At 40.0% G+C, this 20,902-nt stretch overlaps 1 protein-coding gene across 1 annotated transcript in view; it reads left to right on the top strand.

The window, feature by feature from the left end:
* The window catches only part of RAP2A (RAP2A, member of RAS oncogene family), a 34,840-nt gene extending 14,150 nt beyond the window's left edge, over nucleotides 1–20,690 (top strand). The window contains exon 2 of the mRNA XM_035003157.1: nucleotides 16,796–20,690. Coding sequence (XP_034859048.1) covers nucleotides 16,796–17,033 — 238 coding nt within the window. The 3' untranslated portion in view covers nucleotides 17,034–20,690. The remainder of the gene's footprint in view (nucleotides 1–16,795) is intronic.
* The last annotated feature ends 212 nt before the right edge of the window (nucleotides 20,691–20,902 follow it).

Here is a 20,902-nt window from a genome sequence, read left to right as displayed (position 1 = left end):
GACTCTTACCTCAAATTCCCTGTTTTTAGAATCTATCAGCATTTAAATCCCATTTTTACATATATTTTTGTGATATCTAGTCTATATAGAGTCTGTTTTTTTGACCAACATCCTTTTGTATTGCATTTGTTGATGTGGGTCAACAAATCCTGATAAACTGGGACTTTTATTCCGTTTTTAAAGATGACATTTTTTCCTAAACACGCTGGATTAAAGATGGCTACAGAGTCTTTACACAACTCCCATCGAGAGGAGGCTCTGTCTCCCCTCCCCTTGAGTCTGGGCTGGCTGGTGACTACTTTGACCAACAGAGGATGGCCGAAGTGATGCCAAGCAAGTTTTGGGCCTAGTCACTAAGAGGACTAAGCAGCTTCCACTGTGGTCTTTTGGAACCCTGAGCTGCCATGAAAGAAGTCCAGCCAACGTGCTGGAGATCCCATAAAGAGGGCTGAGACTACGATGGAGAGTAGCCAGCCCACCAGCATTCCAGGCCTGTGGTGAGGGCCATCTTCGACCCTCTGTTCAGCCCAGCCGTAACTGAACACCACTGACTGTGCCCAGTCAGTGCCACGGGGAACAGCAGAATTGCCCAGCTGAGCTCTGCCTAAATCCCTGACCCATACCATCATAAAATACAGTAAAATGAGGGTGGCTGGGAGGCTCAGTCGATTGAGCGTCTGCCTTCGGCTCAGGTCATGATCCCAGGCTCCTGGGATCGAGCCCTACGTCGGGCTCCTTGCTTAGCGGGGAGCATGCTTCTCCCTCTCCCACTCCTCCTGCTTGTGCTCTCTCTCTCTCTCTCTAATAAATAAATAAAATCTTAAAAAAAAAAAAGAAAAATAGTAAAATGATTATGTTAAGCCATTAAGTTTGGGGGGGGGTTTTATGCAGCAGTAGTTATCTGAAACAACAAAACATTTATAGGTACACATGTTATTTTAGAAGTTATTTTGATAAAAGAGTACTATTGATCTTTTGGATTTCTCTGTGAAGATCTTTAAAAAATATTAACGATAAATGATAAGTGAATCAATGAGTTGATGTATCTTAACTCTTAAGAGGTGGCAAATTGATGTAAGCACCTACCACCTGCCCTCACATTTACCCAGATAAACAGGGCCCTCACAATTTATCTGCCCTGTGTCATTTTACTCTCCCCACCCACACATAATTAACTTTGAAGATCACATTTGATTTTATTGAGAATGTAACATATTAGGGGCGCCTGGGTGGCTCAGTCGGTTAAGCTTCTGACTCTTGATTTCGTCTCAGGTCCTGATCTCAGGGTTGTGAGATCCAGCCCCACGTCAGGCTCTGCACTGGGAGTGGAGCCTCCTTGGGATTCTCTCTCTCTCTCTCTTTCTCCCTCTCTCTCTGCCCCTCCCCCACCAACCTCTCCTCCTCCTCCTCTAAAAAAAAAGAAAAGAAAAGAATATAACATATTAAAGTTTAGTTTCAGCAGAAAATCTTAAGTATATTTGACATATACTGCCATCTAATTTAACAAAAAAAATTTCCTTCCATGTATTTATTTGGTGGTAGACTGCTTTGATTTTGATTATCAGGCATCTGGCACATAGAAAGTTGTTGAATTAATGAATATAGGTCCCTTCAGGTCATTACATTCTGCATTTTGGCCATTTTCCTCCCAAATATCTGGAGACACCCTCCCCCTCCCCCCACCACGAATCAGATGAAGCATTTCAGTATCTAATGCAAGGTATAATAAAGAATAAAAAATAAAATATTCTGGATAGTGTTCATCCAAAAATGCTTTTCTCAGACTGGTGACCAGGGATATTGTTTCTGTGACATTTCCACTGTGGTCTATACGCAAAAACTGTTGTATTTGAAGATCTTCATTTTATGTACTCCTCTGTTTGCATATTTATAAAAGAATTGATTGCAGCATTGCGATAGAGGTACGTAGATAGAAAACATTCCTAGCCCTTGTTTTCCTGAGGGCCCAGATCTGACTGCAAAGGGAGCACGGCTGGTGTAAAGCAGACGCCAGACTTTATCCCAGAGCTCCTAACTCTCTTCGGAGTTTTGTTTTGTGTTGTTCTCTGTTTTCTTTCATTATCTCACTAGGGCTGAGCCATGGCTCATATCTAATGACTTAGCAGTGTTTGGAGTGAGAAGATGACTAGAATAAGAAAAGGTAACTTCTGTTTGGAGAAGATGGGAAATTGTCAGCCTTTGATAGTAGAAGGAATCACATTTACCCTGTTTTTTTCTCAAATCGAATGGTCTTCGATAGACGGTTAGATTGACTCATCCTTGCCAGACCAACCGGAGCCAGAGATAGAGGAGAGAAGATTTTATGTAACATTTTTTGTACGTTTTTTACAGATCTATCACCACAATTAAGATTCTAGAACTGACTTAACTAACAGATGGTTTGAGCGAATTTCGAAAAGAATAATTAGCATTTCTGTAGTATTTTACAGTATCCATAATACTTTCATGGCTAATTCATGTAAACTGCCTAGTGGTGTCTGGCACCTAAGCCATCTACAGATGCCAGCTATTATTAGGAAAATCACCACCGTCGTGCTCCTCAACATAATGCCTGAGTATCATTAATATTTCTGTGTCACAAATAAGGAACCTGCGGCTCAGAAAGGTCACCTGACATCCAAGGGAGCAGAGCTGGGCTTTTTCTAGGTCCCCTAAATCCCAATGCAGTTCTCTCTCCCTTAAAATAATGCACTCCATCAGGATTTTAGCCAGGGGCCAAATTGTGGTTGACCTTGACTCTTAGCCTAGGGATAAGCTTTATCTAGTCATTGCAAAGCCAACACATTTTTTTTTCCTGAGGTAGCGGGTTCAGGGGGATGGGGAGAAAACTGTGTGCAATGTTTTAAGATAAATATCGTGTCAGTGGCATAAAGGATAGAATACAGAGGTGAGGAGTTGGAGGTGGGATCAGCTAGGAGACTATTGCATAGTTCAAGGGTTTCTGTAGCAGGAATGAAAATGAAGGGACAGATTTTCTCACATCCAGTAATCCTTGCTCTCCCCATCCTCTGTAGTCACTGTACTAGACCTGTTACAGCCCCTCATCCCAAACCTGATTACTATTAAAGGCTACTGAAGACTTTTTGCTTACCAGCCATTCTTCCTTGCTGGCTCCCACAGAGACTTTTTACAACTATTTCTAATTTCTTTTACTTCGGTGTTGGTTTGAATCATTGTCTGTAGCTCATCCTTCTCCTTTGGCTGCTGGTGAGCACCCTAACCTCTGCCAATAGTGGTAGTTTACAGCTCTTTCATTGTGCATTTGTTTGGTTTTGCATTTTCCATCTGTCACCTGTTATTCTCCTGGTTCAAAAAAACCCCCAAAAAACCCTTTTTAATAGATATCACCAGTTGGTCTTACGCTGGTTGAACCAACCAATTATAGCATCATGTGTAACTGATGTGTTCTTCCCCCAAGGTCTTTATTGCTGGAGAGAAGAAATCCTAATTCTCTTGTCTAGAAACCAAGCTTTCTAGACATCCGATGTGTTGGGTTTTGAGGTTAGCTTTTTCTTTCAGTTTTATTTGGTGCTGTTTGTATTGTAACCTGGAAAGTACGAAATATTTTGATATCCTTTGGTGCTGTTTGTATTGTAACTTGGAAAGTAGAAATGTTTTGATATCCTACTACAATCGTAGAACAATCTCCCAGGACAAATACTGCTCTATTCACCATTTAAAAGTTCCTAAAAAGTTTAGCTCTTCATAGCTTTGCTGCATCTTTTTTTTTTTTTAAAGATTTTATTTATTTATTTGAGAGAGAATGGGAGCGAGCACATGAGAGGGGGGAGGGTCAGAGGGAGAAGCAGGCTACCTGCCGAGCAGGGAGCCCGATGCGGGACTCGATCCAGGGACTCCAGGATCATGACCTGAGCCGAAGGCAGTTGCTTAACCAACTGAGCCACCCAGGCGCCCGCTTTGCTGCATCTTTAAATCTTCTTCATTCAAAAGTAGCTTTTAAACAGTATTTGTAATTGATCTTTAACTGTGTACCAGAGACATGGGAGTTTTCATTCGTAAACATTTTTGTCAGAAATTCTGAAATGAAGAGGTGCCAAGAAGATGTATTCTGTAACTTAACCTGGTAAAAATGTACGTAACAGTTCAGAAAACTTGCTGTTCCTGAGCACTTGACTCAGTGTAGTCTCTTCAAGTACAATAGTTAGACCTGTTTTTAAATGCACAGGTTTCAGATTGCAACTCTCACTGAAGGTAAAACGCATGTTTTATGTCTGAACACATTTATTCCTTTGATAGATGAAAGCTGTGTGTTCTTCATATATGCATCCAAGCTTGAGTTTTCCCTGCTATTTAAATTATGTAGGAAGACCCGTACTTTGCTGACAGATTTTTAAAATGATATATTTTGATTTGGTGACTGAATATATATTAAAATACAGATTGAAATTTAGCTACACATTAAAGTATCAAAGATAGACCAATCACTGCTTTTTTCTACCTTATTTTGGGTATCGTGAATATTGCGCTTTAAAAAAAAAAGAATCAACTGGTTTATTCAGATAATTTTTTGCATTTGGTTTTTAAGTGACAAGATTTTAGGCCTCTAATTGTAAACACTTCCTTACAAATAACACATTATTGGGGTAGAAAATCTCCATTTCTAATAAATAAAAAGCCAAATTAAATGTGTAGTCATCTCTGTATTTTTTCTTTTTAATAGAGGTATTTGAAGTGCTGTGGTTATCTTGATAAGCCTGAAAAGAACTGTGCTCAGATGAATCCAATTTATAGATCGGAGAGTGAAGAAAATGTTCAAAATTATTATCATTTGTATTTCCAATGACATGTACTTCAGTATTAGTATTCCTTACGCTTTCAGTCTTCAGCCAGTTTCGAATATAAATTAAACAGCATAGAACCTGGATGAAATTTAAAATTGATTAGCAGCGTTCAGCTGAGTAATAAACTTAACTATCAACTGAATCATGCGCTTTATGTGCCTTAAACCCCGTAGCCAACATGCATGCTCACTCAGTTTGTCTTGAAGGTTATTTTCTGTTCCTATTTTAATGAGGAAATCATTTAGATAATTATCTTATTTATTGATTTTCTTTTTGCAGTTTCAATTTATTTTTTTTATTGAGGTATCACTTCTGTGCTGTAACGTGCATCCATCTTAGGGGTCCAGCTGGACAAATCCCAGATGAAGAGGCAGGACAGACATTTCAAGGAACAGCAGTTTCCCTCATGTTCCGTCCCTGTCACTTCCATACTGAGAGACCAACACAGATGAGTTGTGTCTACTCCCGAGCTGCTGACTTCTGTCCTTCAGCATCCTCTTTGTGAGAGTCATCCATGTTACAGATAGCAGCAGGTAATTCCTCCCTGAGCTGCAGTAGTCCCCTTGTATGTATACACCATGGTTTCATTCTCTCTCCTACGCATGGGCATTTGGGTAGTTTCTAGATGGGGGCTATTTTGATTAATGCCTCTTTGAAGATTCTGCATACATGGACACTTTCTCTTGGTGTATACCTAGGAGTGGAATTATTGGGTTGTAGATGCATACGTTCAGCAGTAGTAAATACTGCCAAGTGATTTTCCAAAGTAGCTGTACCAATTTCCTCTTCCACGGATCCTATCAGTCTTTTTAATTTTAGCTAATCTGGTAAGATTCTAGTGGTACCTCATTGTGGTTTTAGTTTTTGTTTTCCTGGTGTGTGATGATGTTGAGCACCTTTTCACATACTTAATGATCATGGGTGTCGTCTTAAAAGAAATACCTGCAAGTGTTTTGTCCATTTAAAAACTGTATTGTTGTTTTCTCTTGTAGAAATTCTGTATACATTCTGGATAGAAGTCCTTTGTTAGATACGTGTGTTGGAAATACCTTTTCCCAATTTTTGGCTTACCTTTTCACTTGCTTAATAGTTTCTTTTAATGACCATAAATTCTTAATTTTAATGAAGTCTAGTTCATTAACCTTTCCTTTTATGGTGAGTTCTTTTTTGTGTCCTATTTAATATATTTTTCTAAGACTCTTAAAGACTTTAATAAAATAATAATTTAGAAAGAGCTAAAAAATGTACATTTATAGTGTTGCGTAATTATCATTCACAAACTTTCAGAATTAAAATGTCCAAGTGTTTGGTAAGATTTGAAAGCTAAAATATCATTCTCTTTTTATTAATAATTTGAGAATATATAGGAAGACCTTCGAAGACCAATTTGAGTGGCAAATGATTTTTATCTTAAACAGTAGAAGAAAAGTTTGTCTCTGGAGACAACATACATCTTTAAAGAAACTCACAGGTATAGTCAGTAAATGATAGGTGGAAATCCAGAAAATATTAAGGTAAACATGAAGTGAATAACCTGAGTAGGATATTTTAAAAATAAAACTTTCATAGGAAAAAGAAGTAGCTAATTCTACAGGAAAATAATCATTTTGTAAACTTGAAGCCAAGAGGAGGTGATCTTTAATGCTTATTAAGAACTCCATGATAAACCAAAATCTTCTTAGTAAGCAGTAGTGATTTGATAACCAAGATCATTTTAAACATGGTCACAGTGAAAGTGTATTAGAAACAGGGTAATAGGCATATGGTAGTTCCCTTTGGGGTCCTATGTTCTTAGTCGTGAGATAAAACTATACTTGTAAAAACAATAGCTTACCTATGAATCATTTCTGATTTCTCTTTGCCAAAACCCCACTGCCTGCTCTGTGTCTTTCAACCAGTCTATTAGTATATCTTGTTGGTACAAACTCCAAATGTATTTTATATCTTCTTTCTTTCCATTGTCATTGCCATCATGCCAGTTCAAGTGCTTGTTGTCTCATGCCCAGAACACTGCAGGTGTCTCCTGTCTCCCTGCTCCTGTTGTGCCCCCCGGATCCATTCTCTGCCTATTAGCCACACTGATCTTAACACACACGCTTTGTAACTTCCCTGCTGAATGGCCTTCAGTGGTTTTCTCCTGTTCTTGTAATAGTGGCCATCGGTCCTTTTGATCCCTCCTACTCTCTCCTCTTGCTCTTTATGACGTAACCATGCCAGTCTCCTTTTTGTTCCTGAATAAGCCTGCTTCCTTCCTACTGCCTTTTATATTTTCTTCTGTCTAAAATGTTTAATTCCAGGTTTTTCCCATGGTTCATTCAACTTCCTATCTTCAAGCTTGTGCTTCAATTTCATCTTCCCCGCAATGCCTTCTTTAATCGCCCGGTGTAATTAATAGTGGCTTGCCCAAGTTAACTGTATAATAATCGCCATCGGTTTTCTTCGTAACAGCCATCACGATCTTTATATTGTCTGTTTTATAGTGGTTCCTCCAACTTGAATGTAAACTTCAGGGACCTCTCATTTGTCTTATATCCCTAGTCCCTCACACAATGCCTAGTGGATACTCAAGAGATACGTTAATGAAAGTCTGTGCACCCCAAATTCTTAATGGTGTAAAATGTAAATGAGAGTTCAGACAAATGAGCTAATTCATTACAAAAGTAAGGGAAGGTATTTATTAAAAGAGATGAAATTTGAGTGGTAGTTAGAATTTGATTGGTGGGAAGTGATGAACTGCTGAATTCTGCACCGGAAACTAGTATTGCCCTGTATTTTAACTAACTGGAACTTAAATAAAAACTTGAAAAAAATCAAAAGATAATAAAAATAACAATTTGATTGGTGAGGGCCACTACGGTCAAATGACCGCCGTGAACAAGGAAACAGAATTTAGAGCAGAAGATTCTCTTTGGAAAGTTGTAGGAAGTAAGGTTGAATTAGATATGAAGGGCAAGAGTTTGGCTAGCTGAAGAACTAAACAGAAAGGTTTAGGTGTGATATGGTTAACAGTGGAAGCTAATGTCAGCCCCTGAGGAGGGGCTATGATTTTTCTCTGTGACGTGCTTTAACTGTATCCCACAAGTTTTGGTGTGTTATAGTTTCATTTTCTTTCTCTTAAATCTTTTCTAGTTTTCCTTGTGATGTCTTCTTTGACCCATGGGTTATTTAGAAGTGTATGGTTTCCAAATATTTGTAGATTTTCTAATATCTTTCTCTTACTGATTTTAATTTAATTCCGTTATGGTCTGAGAACATATCTTGTATCATTTCAGCTCTTTGACATTTGTTACAGTTTTTATTAGCTCAAATATGGTCTATCCTAGTGACTGTTCCCCACACTTCAGGAGGAATGTATTCTGCTTTTAGTGAGTGGAGTATTCTATCAATGTTATTAGATAAAGTTGGCCAATAGCCTTTTGCACTGCCACACAGTTCTCACAGTTGTGGTCATCTTCCTGGTAAAGTGGGCAAAGAGAAAAGAGAAGGAAAAACCGAGATTTCCCATATAACCCCTGGACCCCACACATGCGTAGGCTCCCCCATTATCAACAATCCCCACCAGAGTGGTACATTTGTTAGAATTGATGAACCTACATTGATACATCATAATCACCCAAAGTCCATAGTGTTTACTCTTACCTTAGAGTTTACTCTGTGTTATACATTCTGTGGATTTAGACAGATGTTTAATAACTTGTATCCATCACTATGGTATCCTACAGAGTATTTTCACTGCCCTAAAAATACTCTGTGTTCCACCTATTTATCCCTTCCCTTCCCCATCCCAATTCCTGGCAACCACTGATCTTTTAACTGTCTCTATAGTTTTGCATTTTCCAGAATGTCATATAGTTGAAATCATACAGTATGTAGCCTTTTCAGATTGGTTTCTTTCACTTAGTAATGTGCATTTAGTATTCCTCCCTTTCTTTTCATGGCTTGATACCTCATTTCTTTTTCATGCCAAATGAAATCCCATTGTCTGGATAGACCACAATTTATTTATCCATTCATCTACTGAAGGACATTTTGGTTGCTTCCAAGTTTTGGCGGTTATGAATAAAGTTGCTATAAACATCCATGTGCAGGTTTTTGTGTGGACATAAGTTTTCAGCTTTTTTGGGTAAATACTAAGGATTGCTGGATTGTATGGTAAGAGTATGTGTAGTTTTGTAGGAAACCACCAAAGTGGTTTTAACATTTTACATTTCCACCAGAAATGAGAGTTCCTGTTGCTTCATATTCTCACCAGCATATTTGGTGGTGTCGGTGTTCTGGATTTTGGCCACTCTAGTCGGTGTGTAGTAATATTTCATTGTTTTAATTTGCATTTCCCTGATGATGTATGAGGGTGGAACATCTTTTTATACGCTTATTTGCCATCTGTATATCTTCTTTGATGAGGTGTCTGTTAAGGTCTTTGGCTTGTTTTTTTATTGGGTTGTTTTCTTGTTGTAGTTTCAAGACTTCTTTGTATATTTTGGATTATAATCCTTTATCAGATGTGTCTTTGTCAGATGTAAAAATATTTTCTCCCTCAAGTGCCTATTTAATACATTTAAAATGCCTGAGTAGCTTTGTCATGATCAATTGGTCCCTCACAAACTATTAGGAATCCATTCTTCTGATACAGTGTCAGCTCTTAATTTCTTGGAAAGCAGATTATCTTTATTAACCTTGGTATGGAGTATCCCTGATAACTTTGAATATCTTTTTAGTGTCATTACTCTCCTTGCTTAATTTTTATATTACATTTACAAATTTCTCTCTGTTCTTCTTCAGTATGCATTCTGTAACCAAGAGAAAGTCAGAGTGGAGGATTGTGGTTTCCTTTCATTATTCAAACTAAATTACTAGAAATGCCCTTTTAAGATGAATATTCAGTCACTTCAAAACAAGTCAGTCTAGAGGAAGAGAGCAGCCTTACTTAGCTCATGTTTTCCATCCTTACAAGAAGTATTGATGTTTCATGCTAGCAAGCTGTGCTAGGAGCCGTCACCTCCTAGCCAAAAACAATCCTTTTTCTTCAATACTTTATTGAAAGATTAAAAATATCAACCCCAAGGGTGGGGAAACAGGCACTCTTAATTTAAGCACTGTTGGTTGAAATATATATTTTGGGGGGCACTGGGTGGCTCAGTCGGTTAAGCGACTGCCTTCGGCTCAGGTCATGATCCTGGAGTCCCGGGATCGAGTCCCGCATCGGGCTCCCTGCTCGGCGGGGAGTCTGCTTCTCCCTCTGACCCTCCTCCCTCTCATGCTGTCTCTCATTGTCTCTCTCACAAATAAATAAATAAAATCTTAAAAAAAAAAATTTAAAAAAAAGAAATATATATTTTGGGATGTCAGTTAAGTCTATGTGTGTGTACCCAACAATCTGATGCACTCACTTAGAAATATGATTTTTCTGGTTCAAGGGTTATGTTGTACACACACAGACACACATGTATACCGTTGAGACGGAAATCACACTTCTAGGTGTAGTTCATCAGATTGCTGTTTATGTTAGTAAAAAAAAAATGGGATGGGAGCCCTTCATATGTACTAATAGGGAAGGAATAATTAAATTATGGTACAGTAGTGTAGGACCTATAAAATGTAATACTCCTTAGCCCTTAAAATGTATATCATTTATTGAAATAGAAATTTCCATGATACCAAGTGAACATTGAAGCTACTGAATATGATTGGTATAATCGCCTTTTACAAGAATTTATATCTATGTTTATATAGATTCACATGGGAAAATAGTCTGGAAGGCTATATACCAAAATAGTTAGATTGTTCTCACGGAGATGCGACTAAAAACATTTTTCATTTTCCTCTTTACCCATTTAAATATTGCTGGGGATTTTTATCATTATGTATTACGGTTGACCCTTAAACAACACAGGTTTGAACTGTGCGGGTCCACTTACATGCAGATTTTTTTCAGTAAGTACAGTATAGTACTATAAATGTATTTTTTATGATTTTCTTAACATTTTCTTTTCTCTAGCTTACTCTATTGTAAGAATACAGTATGTAATACATATAACATACAAAATACATGTTAAACAACTGTTTATGTTATCGGTAAGGCTTCCAGTAATAGTAGGCTACTACCAGCTGTTTTGGAGGAGTCAGAAGTTATATGCGAAAAAAAAAATTATATGAGGTCAGCGGCCCACTTCCGCATTGTTTGGGGTCAAGTGTACTTACTTAATCTGACCAGGGAGAGGGGAAAGAAAACCTATTTTCATTTTGGAGAAAAGAAAAGATTTCTATATTCAAAGGGGTAAAAGAACTAGAACCTCTGGGAAGGGCCAAGATGTTACAAATGACAGCTCATGAGATCGGGATAAAGTTTTTAACATTGACTTTTTAACACTAATGTTTCACAGAACTGACAGAAAGGACAGAACGGGTTGTTTGAGATAGGAGTTCCGCATCACTAATGAGGTTCAAATATAACCATTTGGTAAGGTTGTCATGGAAGTGATTGGAGCATCGAGTGGTTTGACATTTTGCCTTGAGACTCTCTCGGTAGATGAGATTTTTAACACGGGTAGAAGGTTGAATAAGGGGACCTATAAAAATCTTTCTGATGTTCATTCCTGAATTCCGAGAGAATTGTAGTTTAACCTGCTTGTGAAAAAGTGACTTAAGAAGAAAGCAGCATGATAAAATTTACGCGAAACATGGCCTTTTTTAAATATGCTACAATGTAACACCTTCCAAAGGGAGTTAAAGGGGCTGACAGTAGGGGTTTCTGTCTACAACTTATCACTGGTGAATAAATGAAGGGAAGGAGGAATTGATTCTGGACTTGCCACAGTGGAAAACCAAGAACTATATAAATATGATATTATTTGGGGTCACGAAGTAGTAGATGAGGCCAGTGATTTCTAAGCCCTGCTGAACCTCACAATTAGTCTTCAGAGCTTACACATATAGATACATATTTTAATAGGCTCTTTGTGGGTCCTGACCCCACAGATTCAGATTCAGTAGCTCTGGAGTAGGGCCTGGGGATCAGTATGTTTTAATTCTCAAGTAATTTTGCCGGTCGGCCAAGTTTAGACATAACCACAAATAAGATATACATACATACACATACACACGTATCAGGACAGTTACCAAAAAAGGAGAAAACAACATAAAGACCATTGGAAAGCATCAAATGTTTTGAACTCTACAAAGCTGCCTCACGGCGAAGCCTATCCACATTCTCCCTCTGGGTGATGCTGGAGCCGTATTGCTGATGTTCCATTCAGTGCATTAAGCAGACCTACTTAAAAGAACGAGTTTTATTTATCAATACATTATGTAATCATGCTCGTGAATACACGATAAGCAATCTGAAAATGCATGTTGATAAAACATGTGTTTGTCTGCAGACTCTAAACTGATTTGAGCTACATAACCATAACCCTGGGCATGCCCTTAAAGGAAATGTCAAGGAAGATACGCTGAAGTTGAAGAGAAACCAGCTGATGTTTAAGACGTGGACAAGGTGGTATCCTGCTCGTGATCAGGTTAACAGTAATATGTCGACTGAATATTTTTTGGAATTTTGCATCTTCAGTTTCACTCCCAAATGATGTTAGTTAGGGGGGAATTGAAGGCAACTGGTAAAACTATTAACAGATCTAGAACATAAAAGGAACTGCCATCACCTACTATCCAAGTGCCTAGGCTTCCTAAATAATAGAGTTGACCCTGTCATAACTGTCACATTTGTCTTCTGAGGTCACTTCTGCCACCCAGATTCCCAAGTTCTCTTTAGCCTCCAGTGAGCTAGTTCCCTGCACCAGAGGGTTTCAGGCCGCAGGAGCTGTGGGAGGTGATACAGATGGACCCCGCAGGCCATGGGCTATTCCCTGAACCACCGCACGCGCCCCCCCCCCCCCCCCCGGCTTCCACATTGTCTGCTCCAGGTCCTGCTGGAATGCTCTTTCCCAGGCACCCACTCGGCAGACTCCCTACTCCTGTCATATCTTTTTGCTCACACACCACCTTCCCGAGGCCTACCCTGATCATCTAATTTAAAATTGCACCTGTCCCCCAGTCCCCGCCCAGACCTACATTTTCTTTTCTCCAGTGCACTTAACCCCTGTCAGTAATTATTTACTCGTGTTTATTGTCAGATGTCTGTCTCCTCTGCTAGATTGTCATCACTGTGAGGGCAAAGATCTGTGTTGCGTTCATCGATGTATCTTAAGTGTCTTGACTAGCATCTGACACACAGTAGGCTCTTATCAAATAATCGCGTGTTGCGTGGGTGCGTAGATATATGACGCCTTGGTTGGTTATCGCTAATTCTTTATGCTGCTGCAGGCTGCTTTCAGTAGAGCCTCCCGTACTCCCGCAGCTGCAGCCGTCCCTCAGCCGAGGTCCCGAGTCCAGCTCCCGGGCAGGAGCCGCTCCACGGGTAGAGTAGGAAGCCTCTACTGCTTGGTGTCTGGTCCCCACGAGATGTGGGGTTTCCCTACATTTTGGCCTTAGTTGTGCTGTATACTTTCACATCCCTTGTAGACATCAGCCTGTTGGGGTTGTGCTGAGATCAGCGCTCAGCAATCACTCGGTAAATGACACGGATTGATTATGGGAGTGGCCCACTATGTTCTGATTTTTAGCTCAAGAGTGCCTTAGAAATGGTCTAGTCCAGCTCGTGTTATAGTTCAAGAACCAAGAGATAGTTAATTTTCCAAATTCACAGAACTAGCTGGAAGCAGTTCTGGGACTGGAGTCCTGGTCTGGTGTTGTTTGCTGGTTTTTAAGGACACCGTTTTGCTACAGCGGGGAGGAAGGTTCCCCCAGGCCCTTCTCTGTTCCGTCTACACAAGGCTTTGCTTCGTTCCCTTTGCCTTCGTTCCGTGACTCCGGGTCAGTCTGTCCTGCCCGTCTGTCCTCAGGAGCTCCTCGCCTCCATCAGCATCTCTTGCATCTGACACTCGGGAGAGGCAGTGGGCGGGAGGGGAGAGAAGCGCCGCCCTGCTTTGATCGAGTCCTCGGGGGTTTCTAGGTTATCTCGTGAGCTTTACAGCAGCCCCGTGTGGTAAGTGGGAGCAGACACTCTTACTCCTTCCTTTACTGACGAGGAAGTGAAATACAGGTGAATCGAGTAAATGGTTTGCTCAGTCTCGCAGTCTCCGTGGCGGCGCTGGATGCTGAGCCTCCAAATCCTAGTTTAGAATCTTTTCTACTGTGTCATATTTTAATGTTAACAGAAAGAGACAAAAATTTCTCACCGTCTGCTATTCTGAAATGTACATAATACCTTTTTTTTCCTGAAGACCTTAGTCAGTCTTTGAAAGTCTTCTGAGGATATCAGTCTGGATTTCTCTAGCATTTTTAGCGTGTTGGTCTTAGAAAAGACCACTGACAATTCGAATAGCGATATAATGGACAGGCTCCCTGATAACTATCTAAATTGTCGTCTTCATTTGACAGTCATTAAATGCTGTTACATACGGACCTATGTTCGCGGTGTTCTGGTTGCCCTTTTGAGACTCTCTTGGTAACATTTATTCAGATTCTTGATTCAAACAGTGTATCCTACAACTGTTAGTGATTTGATATTTTTACAAGTTTTGAAAACCCACATATATGTGCTTTTTATTTAGGAGTGTAAGAAATATTGCTTTACATATAAAACACGATATATTACTGTATTTAAACTCAAAAATATTCTCTAAAATATGTCATGCTTAACTCCTACTAGAAAGTGACGTCTTGTCGCTGTCCTTGTCGTTAAGTCTTGTAAACAGATCAAAATTAATTTTTAACCTAATTAAATTCAACCAATCCAGTGACTGAATTGTATTAGTGTTTATGTTACCCTCACTGCCAAACAAAGTGTTTTCAAACGCGCTGTGGCGTATATACTCTCATAAGAAAAATGAAGCGCATTATATGTTTGCGAGTCGCCTAAGGAAGGGGCATCGTCCCGACGTGACTGGCACCGGTAGCCCCTGCCAGGCTTCTTTGCACAGGTCAGGAGGGTTGCATGCAGAGCACCCGATACACAGTGTCTGTAATGCGCCGTCATCTTGCGGCCGTTTGTCCTTCCCGAGGCCCCGGGCTACACAGAGTTGTTGGTGGGTGAGGGTCCTGGAAGGTACGAAAGGCCCTCGGGTCCTGTGTTGAGAGTTCTCGGTAGGATGGGGCCAGAAGGCGTAAGGCTCGCTTGAGGTACAGTGAATTCATGCCAAGTCCCCGGTAGAAGTTGGAGTTGTCTGAATCCGTTTCCTGCCGAAACGATACCCAAGTTCTAGACTGACCGGTGATATTGTTACCCCTACACATTTTTAAGTGGCTTTCACGTTTCAGACCGCCACGTGGCACGCTGCCTGGAATGTGCCCTCTGTTGAAATTGCTCTCCATTTGGTCTCGTGCCAGAGAAAAAAGCGAGCCTCTGCCGAGAATATAGTTTGCCTTACAGGTTAGAGTGCGGGGAGAACCCCGTCGTACCAGGATGATGGGATCGTGGAAGTATTCTCGCTAATCGTAGCCATCGGCCCTCACTCAGTTTCCTGAAGGATAGAAACTCTGTACGAGCCCCGCCCCGGTGAAGTCTCCGCCCCGTGACAGTTTTCTGGCAGATGAGCTGTGTCCAGTCACGTTGTTATTGCTTGTGTGCCATTTTGCAGTTTGCTTTGTTTATAAATGAGAGAGGCATTCTGCTCAGGGGACAGTACAAACACACACATGCATTGATTTATACTATGAAATCACAAGAAGCTTTTAAAATGGTGTTTAGAGTAAAAATGAGAGCCTTATGAAAATATATGAGCAACATTTCCTACAACAAACATAAAAATAGTAAATAAACATGCAGAGTAACACCATGTATTTTTACACAGGGAGTAAACATTGTAAAGAAAATCATCTTTAGGTACCAAAATGACATAGGGCCTTTCTTCTTTCTTCCCTTCGTATCATTTGTTATCTTTACTAGTCGAGCCTTTTCCTAATGTCATAACTCACAGTCACCTGGTGTTATTCTGTCTGGCTCTATAACAAAAATACCATAGACCGTGTGGCTTAAACAACAGGAATTCATTTCTCACAGTTCTGGAGGCTAGAAGTCCGAGATCAAGCCTCTGGCAGATTCCAGGTCTGATGAGGGCCTGCTTCCCTAGTTCATAGACTCATCTTTATGTTGTGTCCTCACACAGCGGTAGGGGCGAGGGAGTACTCACCTATCCCCTTCATATACAGAAGGGCACCAGTCCCATTCATGACCTGTTCACCTCCCAGAGGCCCGACCTCTTAAATACAATCCCAGTGGGCCTTAGGTTTCAACGTCTGACAGGGAGGAAGGACACTATGACACACCTGTTCTGTTTAGGAAGGAAAAGAAGAGACAACATCAAATAAAGCTAATGATTGAAAGGTTTAATCCATGCCAGGCTGAAAAGAACCATGATTGTCTTTCAACTGGCCAATCTCGAGCAGTTTTATAAAGGGATAGAGTGTAGTTTTATTTGATAGTTTCCCTCCTAATGATCTCTCCTCTCTTTTTTCATATTCAGGAACTATTCGCACATGACCAGTGTGTGTATTTATGGAAAGAGTAAAAATGCTGACAATTACAAATTGTTTGTTTTTTCAGCAGAGCTATTACCTCATCAACTGATATTTTGAGTAAGCATCTCTTAAAATGAAAAAAAATTTAAATTAATCCACCTAACAAGATTTATTCTGAGATTCTGAGAATAATTTTCCAAGTATATCTGGAAAGGTAAATTGATTTTCAAAGATGTATAATTGATGAATTAACCTCATTTTCAAAAATTTACGATCCACTATGGGAGCAGCTTCTGAATGCCCTCAGGTAGGCATCAAGCCAAGTGGAGCAAATAATTTCTCACGCAACTGAAGACAATATTTGTAGTAGAATAGAAGGACAAAAGAGAAAATGCGTTTTAGCCGTTGAATTTTGTGCTAACTTCTACAATTCATGTGTGTCGTGTACTCTCTTGTAGATATGAGAAAGTGCCAGTCATCTTGGTTGGGAACAAAGTGGACCTGGAAAGTGAGAGAGAGGTGTCCTCCAATGAAGGCAGAGCCCTTGCGGAAGAGTGGGGCTGCCCCTTTATGGAGACTTCCGCTAAGAGCAAAACCATGGTGGACGAACTCTTTGCAGAAATCGTGAGGCAGATGAACTATGCCGCGCAGCCCGACAAAGACGACCCATGCTGTTCTGCATGTAACATACAATAGCATTCAAGTGCGGCTGTCCTGGACGGGACCCGCCCGCCACCGTAGGCGACACACCTCGTCCGCCCGGCTGCGGAGCTTGCAGGATGTGTGGTGTGAATCTGCAGCGAAATAGCAGCCCTTATTCAGCATCGAGCAGTGATTGTCAGTTGCTATCTCTGAGTAACATTTGGGTTCAGTAACTCCAGTTTCCGCCACGGTCCTCGGTCTCCTGTGTGCACCTGCAGTTTGAAGGCCTAGCCAGTCGGTCTACAGGGTGATCTCCTCCGAAAGCTACAATGGCCTTGTCTCTGGGTTGACAGAAGCACCTACTGTATACATTAAAAATAACCATGAGAGAGAAACCAGAAGAATCCCTATGACCACTTACAGTTAAAATATTTTGTCTTCTTTAAAAAATAAATAAATAAATAAGTAAAGGAGAAATATTTTCCTAGGAGAGTACTGAATTTCAGGACTTGAGATAGTGCTTCTAACCATTGTATCCCGTCGAGTAAGATAACAGCAACTGACCTGCCGACAGCATTACAGGGAGCGAATCTTTCCTCAGCTGACGTGTTCCTGTTTCTCAAAATTGATGCCTAATTGTAGTTGTTATCCCAGTCTGTGACGCGGAACTCACTCGTGCATCGGTCCTTGATAGAGCAGAGGTCAGGACAGGTTGTGGTAGGAATACAGTCTGGCTTTAGAATGTGTTAAAATCACCTGCTTTGCCACAGAAGATGGAGGCTCTCACAAGGGTTTGATCCGCATTAAAACCCCAAGCCCACCCTCTGTTAACAAAGCAGGGATGGTCTTAATTACTTTACTGAACAAGAAGGAAGCAACTGTAACGGGAACATTGCCTAGCCTTACTCACAAGACGCGTTCTGGTAGATTAACTAGTACCATCGTGTAAGGAAAATGAAGCCATGCTGTATCCACATGTTCCCATTCGCAGGAACCTCACAGGACAGCACAGATACCTTGCATCTTTATGCTCGTTAAAGCAGCAAATTCCTTCTCGCCGTTAAGGGCTATGGTTGTGGTGTGATTCTTGGCTAACCTGCTTTCGAAATCAAGTTTGCTATAGCAGAGCTTTATTGCAGGCATCTAAAAATTGAATAACCACGTGAAATAATTTGGGCTTAAAAGTAGAACATAAATTATAGAGTGGAAGGCAAGGGACAAAAAAAAAAAAGCCCACAAAACCACAAAACCTTTTATCTTTAATTTTCCTGGGGAATTATATAAAGATTTTCTTATAACAATTTTGCTCTGATTACTGAAGGGCAAAGCTAGAGTGAATATTTTGTTTTGAAAAGGTGCTCAAGCTCTGACATTTTTGGTTTTCATAGCCGTGAAGTATTTATCATTTGCATGACTAATGGCACAGGAAAAAACCTATTCATAAGTTTTTACAATCAAGCGTAGAAGGGTTTTCAACCAACTTCAGAGTCATAGATGCTGAAGAGAGTCTCTTGAGCTAATCCTCTGGAGATAAATCTGGCCTTCAGAACTGCACTGTCACCGAGCCTGCGATCTGCGTGCTCGCCTCACACTTTGCTGGCTTCACACACTTGTGCCAGTAACCTCTGGTCTTGCGTGTGTCCCTGAGAGAAGAGTGTGTGTTTGTGTGTGCATGTGTGTTTATTGTTCCTAAGAATTTGGCACAAGTCAGAGATAATTGCCTCTACTGAGAATCCGTACTGCAGAACATCGTGTATCAAAAGCCTTTTTTTTCCCTTTTAAATTGTTTGCGTGGGCTTTTTTTACACATTATGGAAATCATTGCTGGCCCCCGAATGCTTAGTAAGCTGGCATTGAGCTTAGAGGATAGCAGAAAGGTGGCTAGTACTTTTCACAGATGAGAAAACAGACATGTGGGTACAGGTCGTGATTGTGAAAAATCTTGGAATTGTGAGTATTTGCATTCTTCAACATAGTTTTTTCTTACAGCCCCCAATTGGGAAGCACCTTGTTTACAGGACAGAAAGTTCCAACCCGTTTTCTTGAAACCAATTTCGGTATGTCACAGTTGAGTCAACTGAAAACATTTAGAGAAGCCAGAGATTCAAGAAGTATGATTTGTCTACAGAAATAGAAATACTTGCTAGTGAATCGGCCGAGATTCGAAGCCTCTAACTTCTCAGAATGATGGTTTTTGGTTTTGTTTTTAGAATTCCGTGTTTAACAGCAATTTATGACAACTAAGATTACATATTAAAAACATCTGTAAAGACTCCAAGTTTTACACTATGGATTGCTATGCAGACCAGAAAAAGAAGTTAAATAATACGAAAGGTATGGCAAAAACGTAAGGTGGAGAAGATTCTCATCTAACCATTCGGATTTCCGTCGGGAAGTGTCTGTGTCAGACAAGAAGGCGGGCTTTTGCTGTACAGACGTTGCCAAGAACCGATCTGGCTGCCTGATCAGTGTTCGCACATCTCCCTCCGTGATTAGTGACAAAGCATCAAAGATCCCCAGCAACGTGGGAACCCTCTTGTGCCCTTCCTGTTGGTGTTTCATCCGGTAGGAATATAACTGGGTTCGAACGAACGGGTTGGTGGAGACGTTACTAACAAGCTGAAGAACAGGATGAAATGACACGACGTCACAGTGGCTACAAGAGAAAAGTCGGCGACCTTGCGTCGCTGTTGGTTTTATGCCCTGATCAGACTAGCAACTAGTTAAGTGAAAGTTTTTCTAACATGCCTTAAAAAATGTTATGGTTTGATCCAAAGACCCACTTTTTCTTTAGCTGTTTGTGATAAGCTTTTCTTTTGTTTTCATTTTGCCTCATTTTACTTTCAACAAAGGCGGCTTTTTTTTAGGGGTTTTTTTTTTTTTTCTTTTTTGTTGCAGCTTTTTTTGGGGAGGGCAGGGTTGTTTTTTAAGCTGTGATAGTGATGGTAACTGATGCCTTTCGTTTTGTTCAATTTACACCAAACAAGCCAGCATCTGATCAAAAGCATTACATAAAATCTTCCTTAAACTATCGAAAGGTGCTTCGATGATTTTCTCCTTTGGTTTGTAGAATTAGAGCTGAACTTTTGACTAAGCGCTTAGAGTTGCCATCACTTTTCTGTGGTAAAACTACTGATACTTGCTTTTTCTTTATAAGGAAATGTTGCCTAAGGATGTCTGCTGTTTGTTTTCAGGAGTTTTCCAGTGGGAATGTTGTCTGCGTATGTCTGAATGTGAAAAGTGCGTATTTTGTTTGTTGCCGTTGGTTTTTTTGTTGGTTTGTTTTGTTTTTTAGTTGTTGTTCTTCTCACTAGTCTTGTGTTCACACTGGTAAGCTTTACTTGTCTCCTTTGCCAATCAAATGTTAAAGACTATGGGGGTCTTTCTATTTTATTTTTTTTAAATAACGTGTCATTGTGCATCTATTAAATCTTGATCAGGGTTTCAAGAATGACTGCAGTGGGTTTTGGAAACAGACTTATCATTATTGATTTGGGGTTTCCCAGAGATATAGTTCACAGTTAATTGTTGAGCTCTAATACAACTGACCATTTAAAATTGAACAACAGTTTATTGTTTTGTAACAATGTCAGTTGTTAAACCTTGACATTTCGATTAAAACATGAATTGTAGTTATAACTCAATGCAAATTCAACAGTTGTATTTGGAGTTAAATTATTTTAACAAATAAATTTATTTAATGAAACTTCCTCTGGATTTGTTTGGTTCGGTGTGGTTTTGTACATGTTCGTGAGGGAAATGTGTTCAAAATGTAGGAAAACAACTAAAAATTGCCATAGAACAAGTTTAATACACTTGATACAGAAATATTCAAGCTGAATTAAATCGAGAATGCATCAGATAAAAAGGGAGGTTAATCGACCATGTTCATATCCCTTAAAAATAGTAACACGAGAGACTTT

This window comes from Mirounga leonina, unplaced genomic scaffold (genome assembly GCF_011800145.1).
Source record: "Mirounga leonina isolate KUSES-001 unplaced genomic scaffold, KU_Mleo_1.0 Mir_127, whole genome shotgun sequence".
NCBI lineage: Eukaryota > Metazoa > Chordata > Mammalia > Carnivora > Phocidae > Mirounga > Mirounga leonina.
The sequence above is the reverse complement of the archived record's forward strand: the minus strand, read 5'-3'. Positions and strand labels throughout refer to the sequence as shown.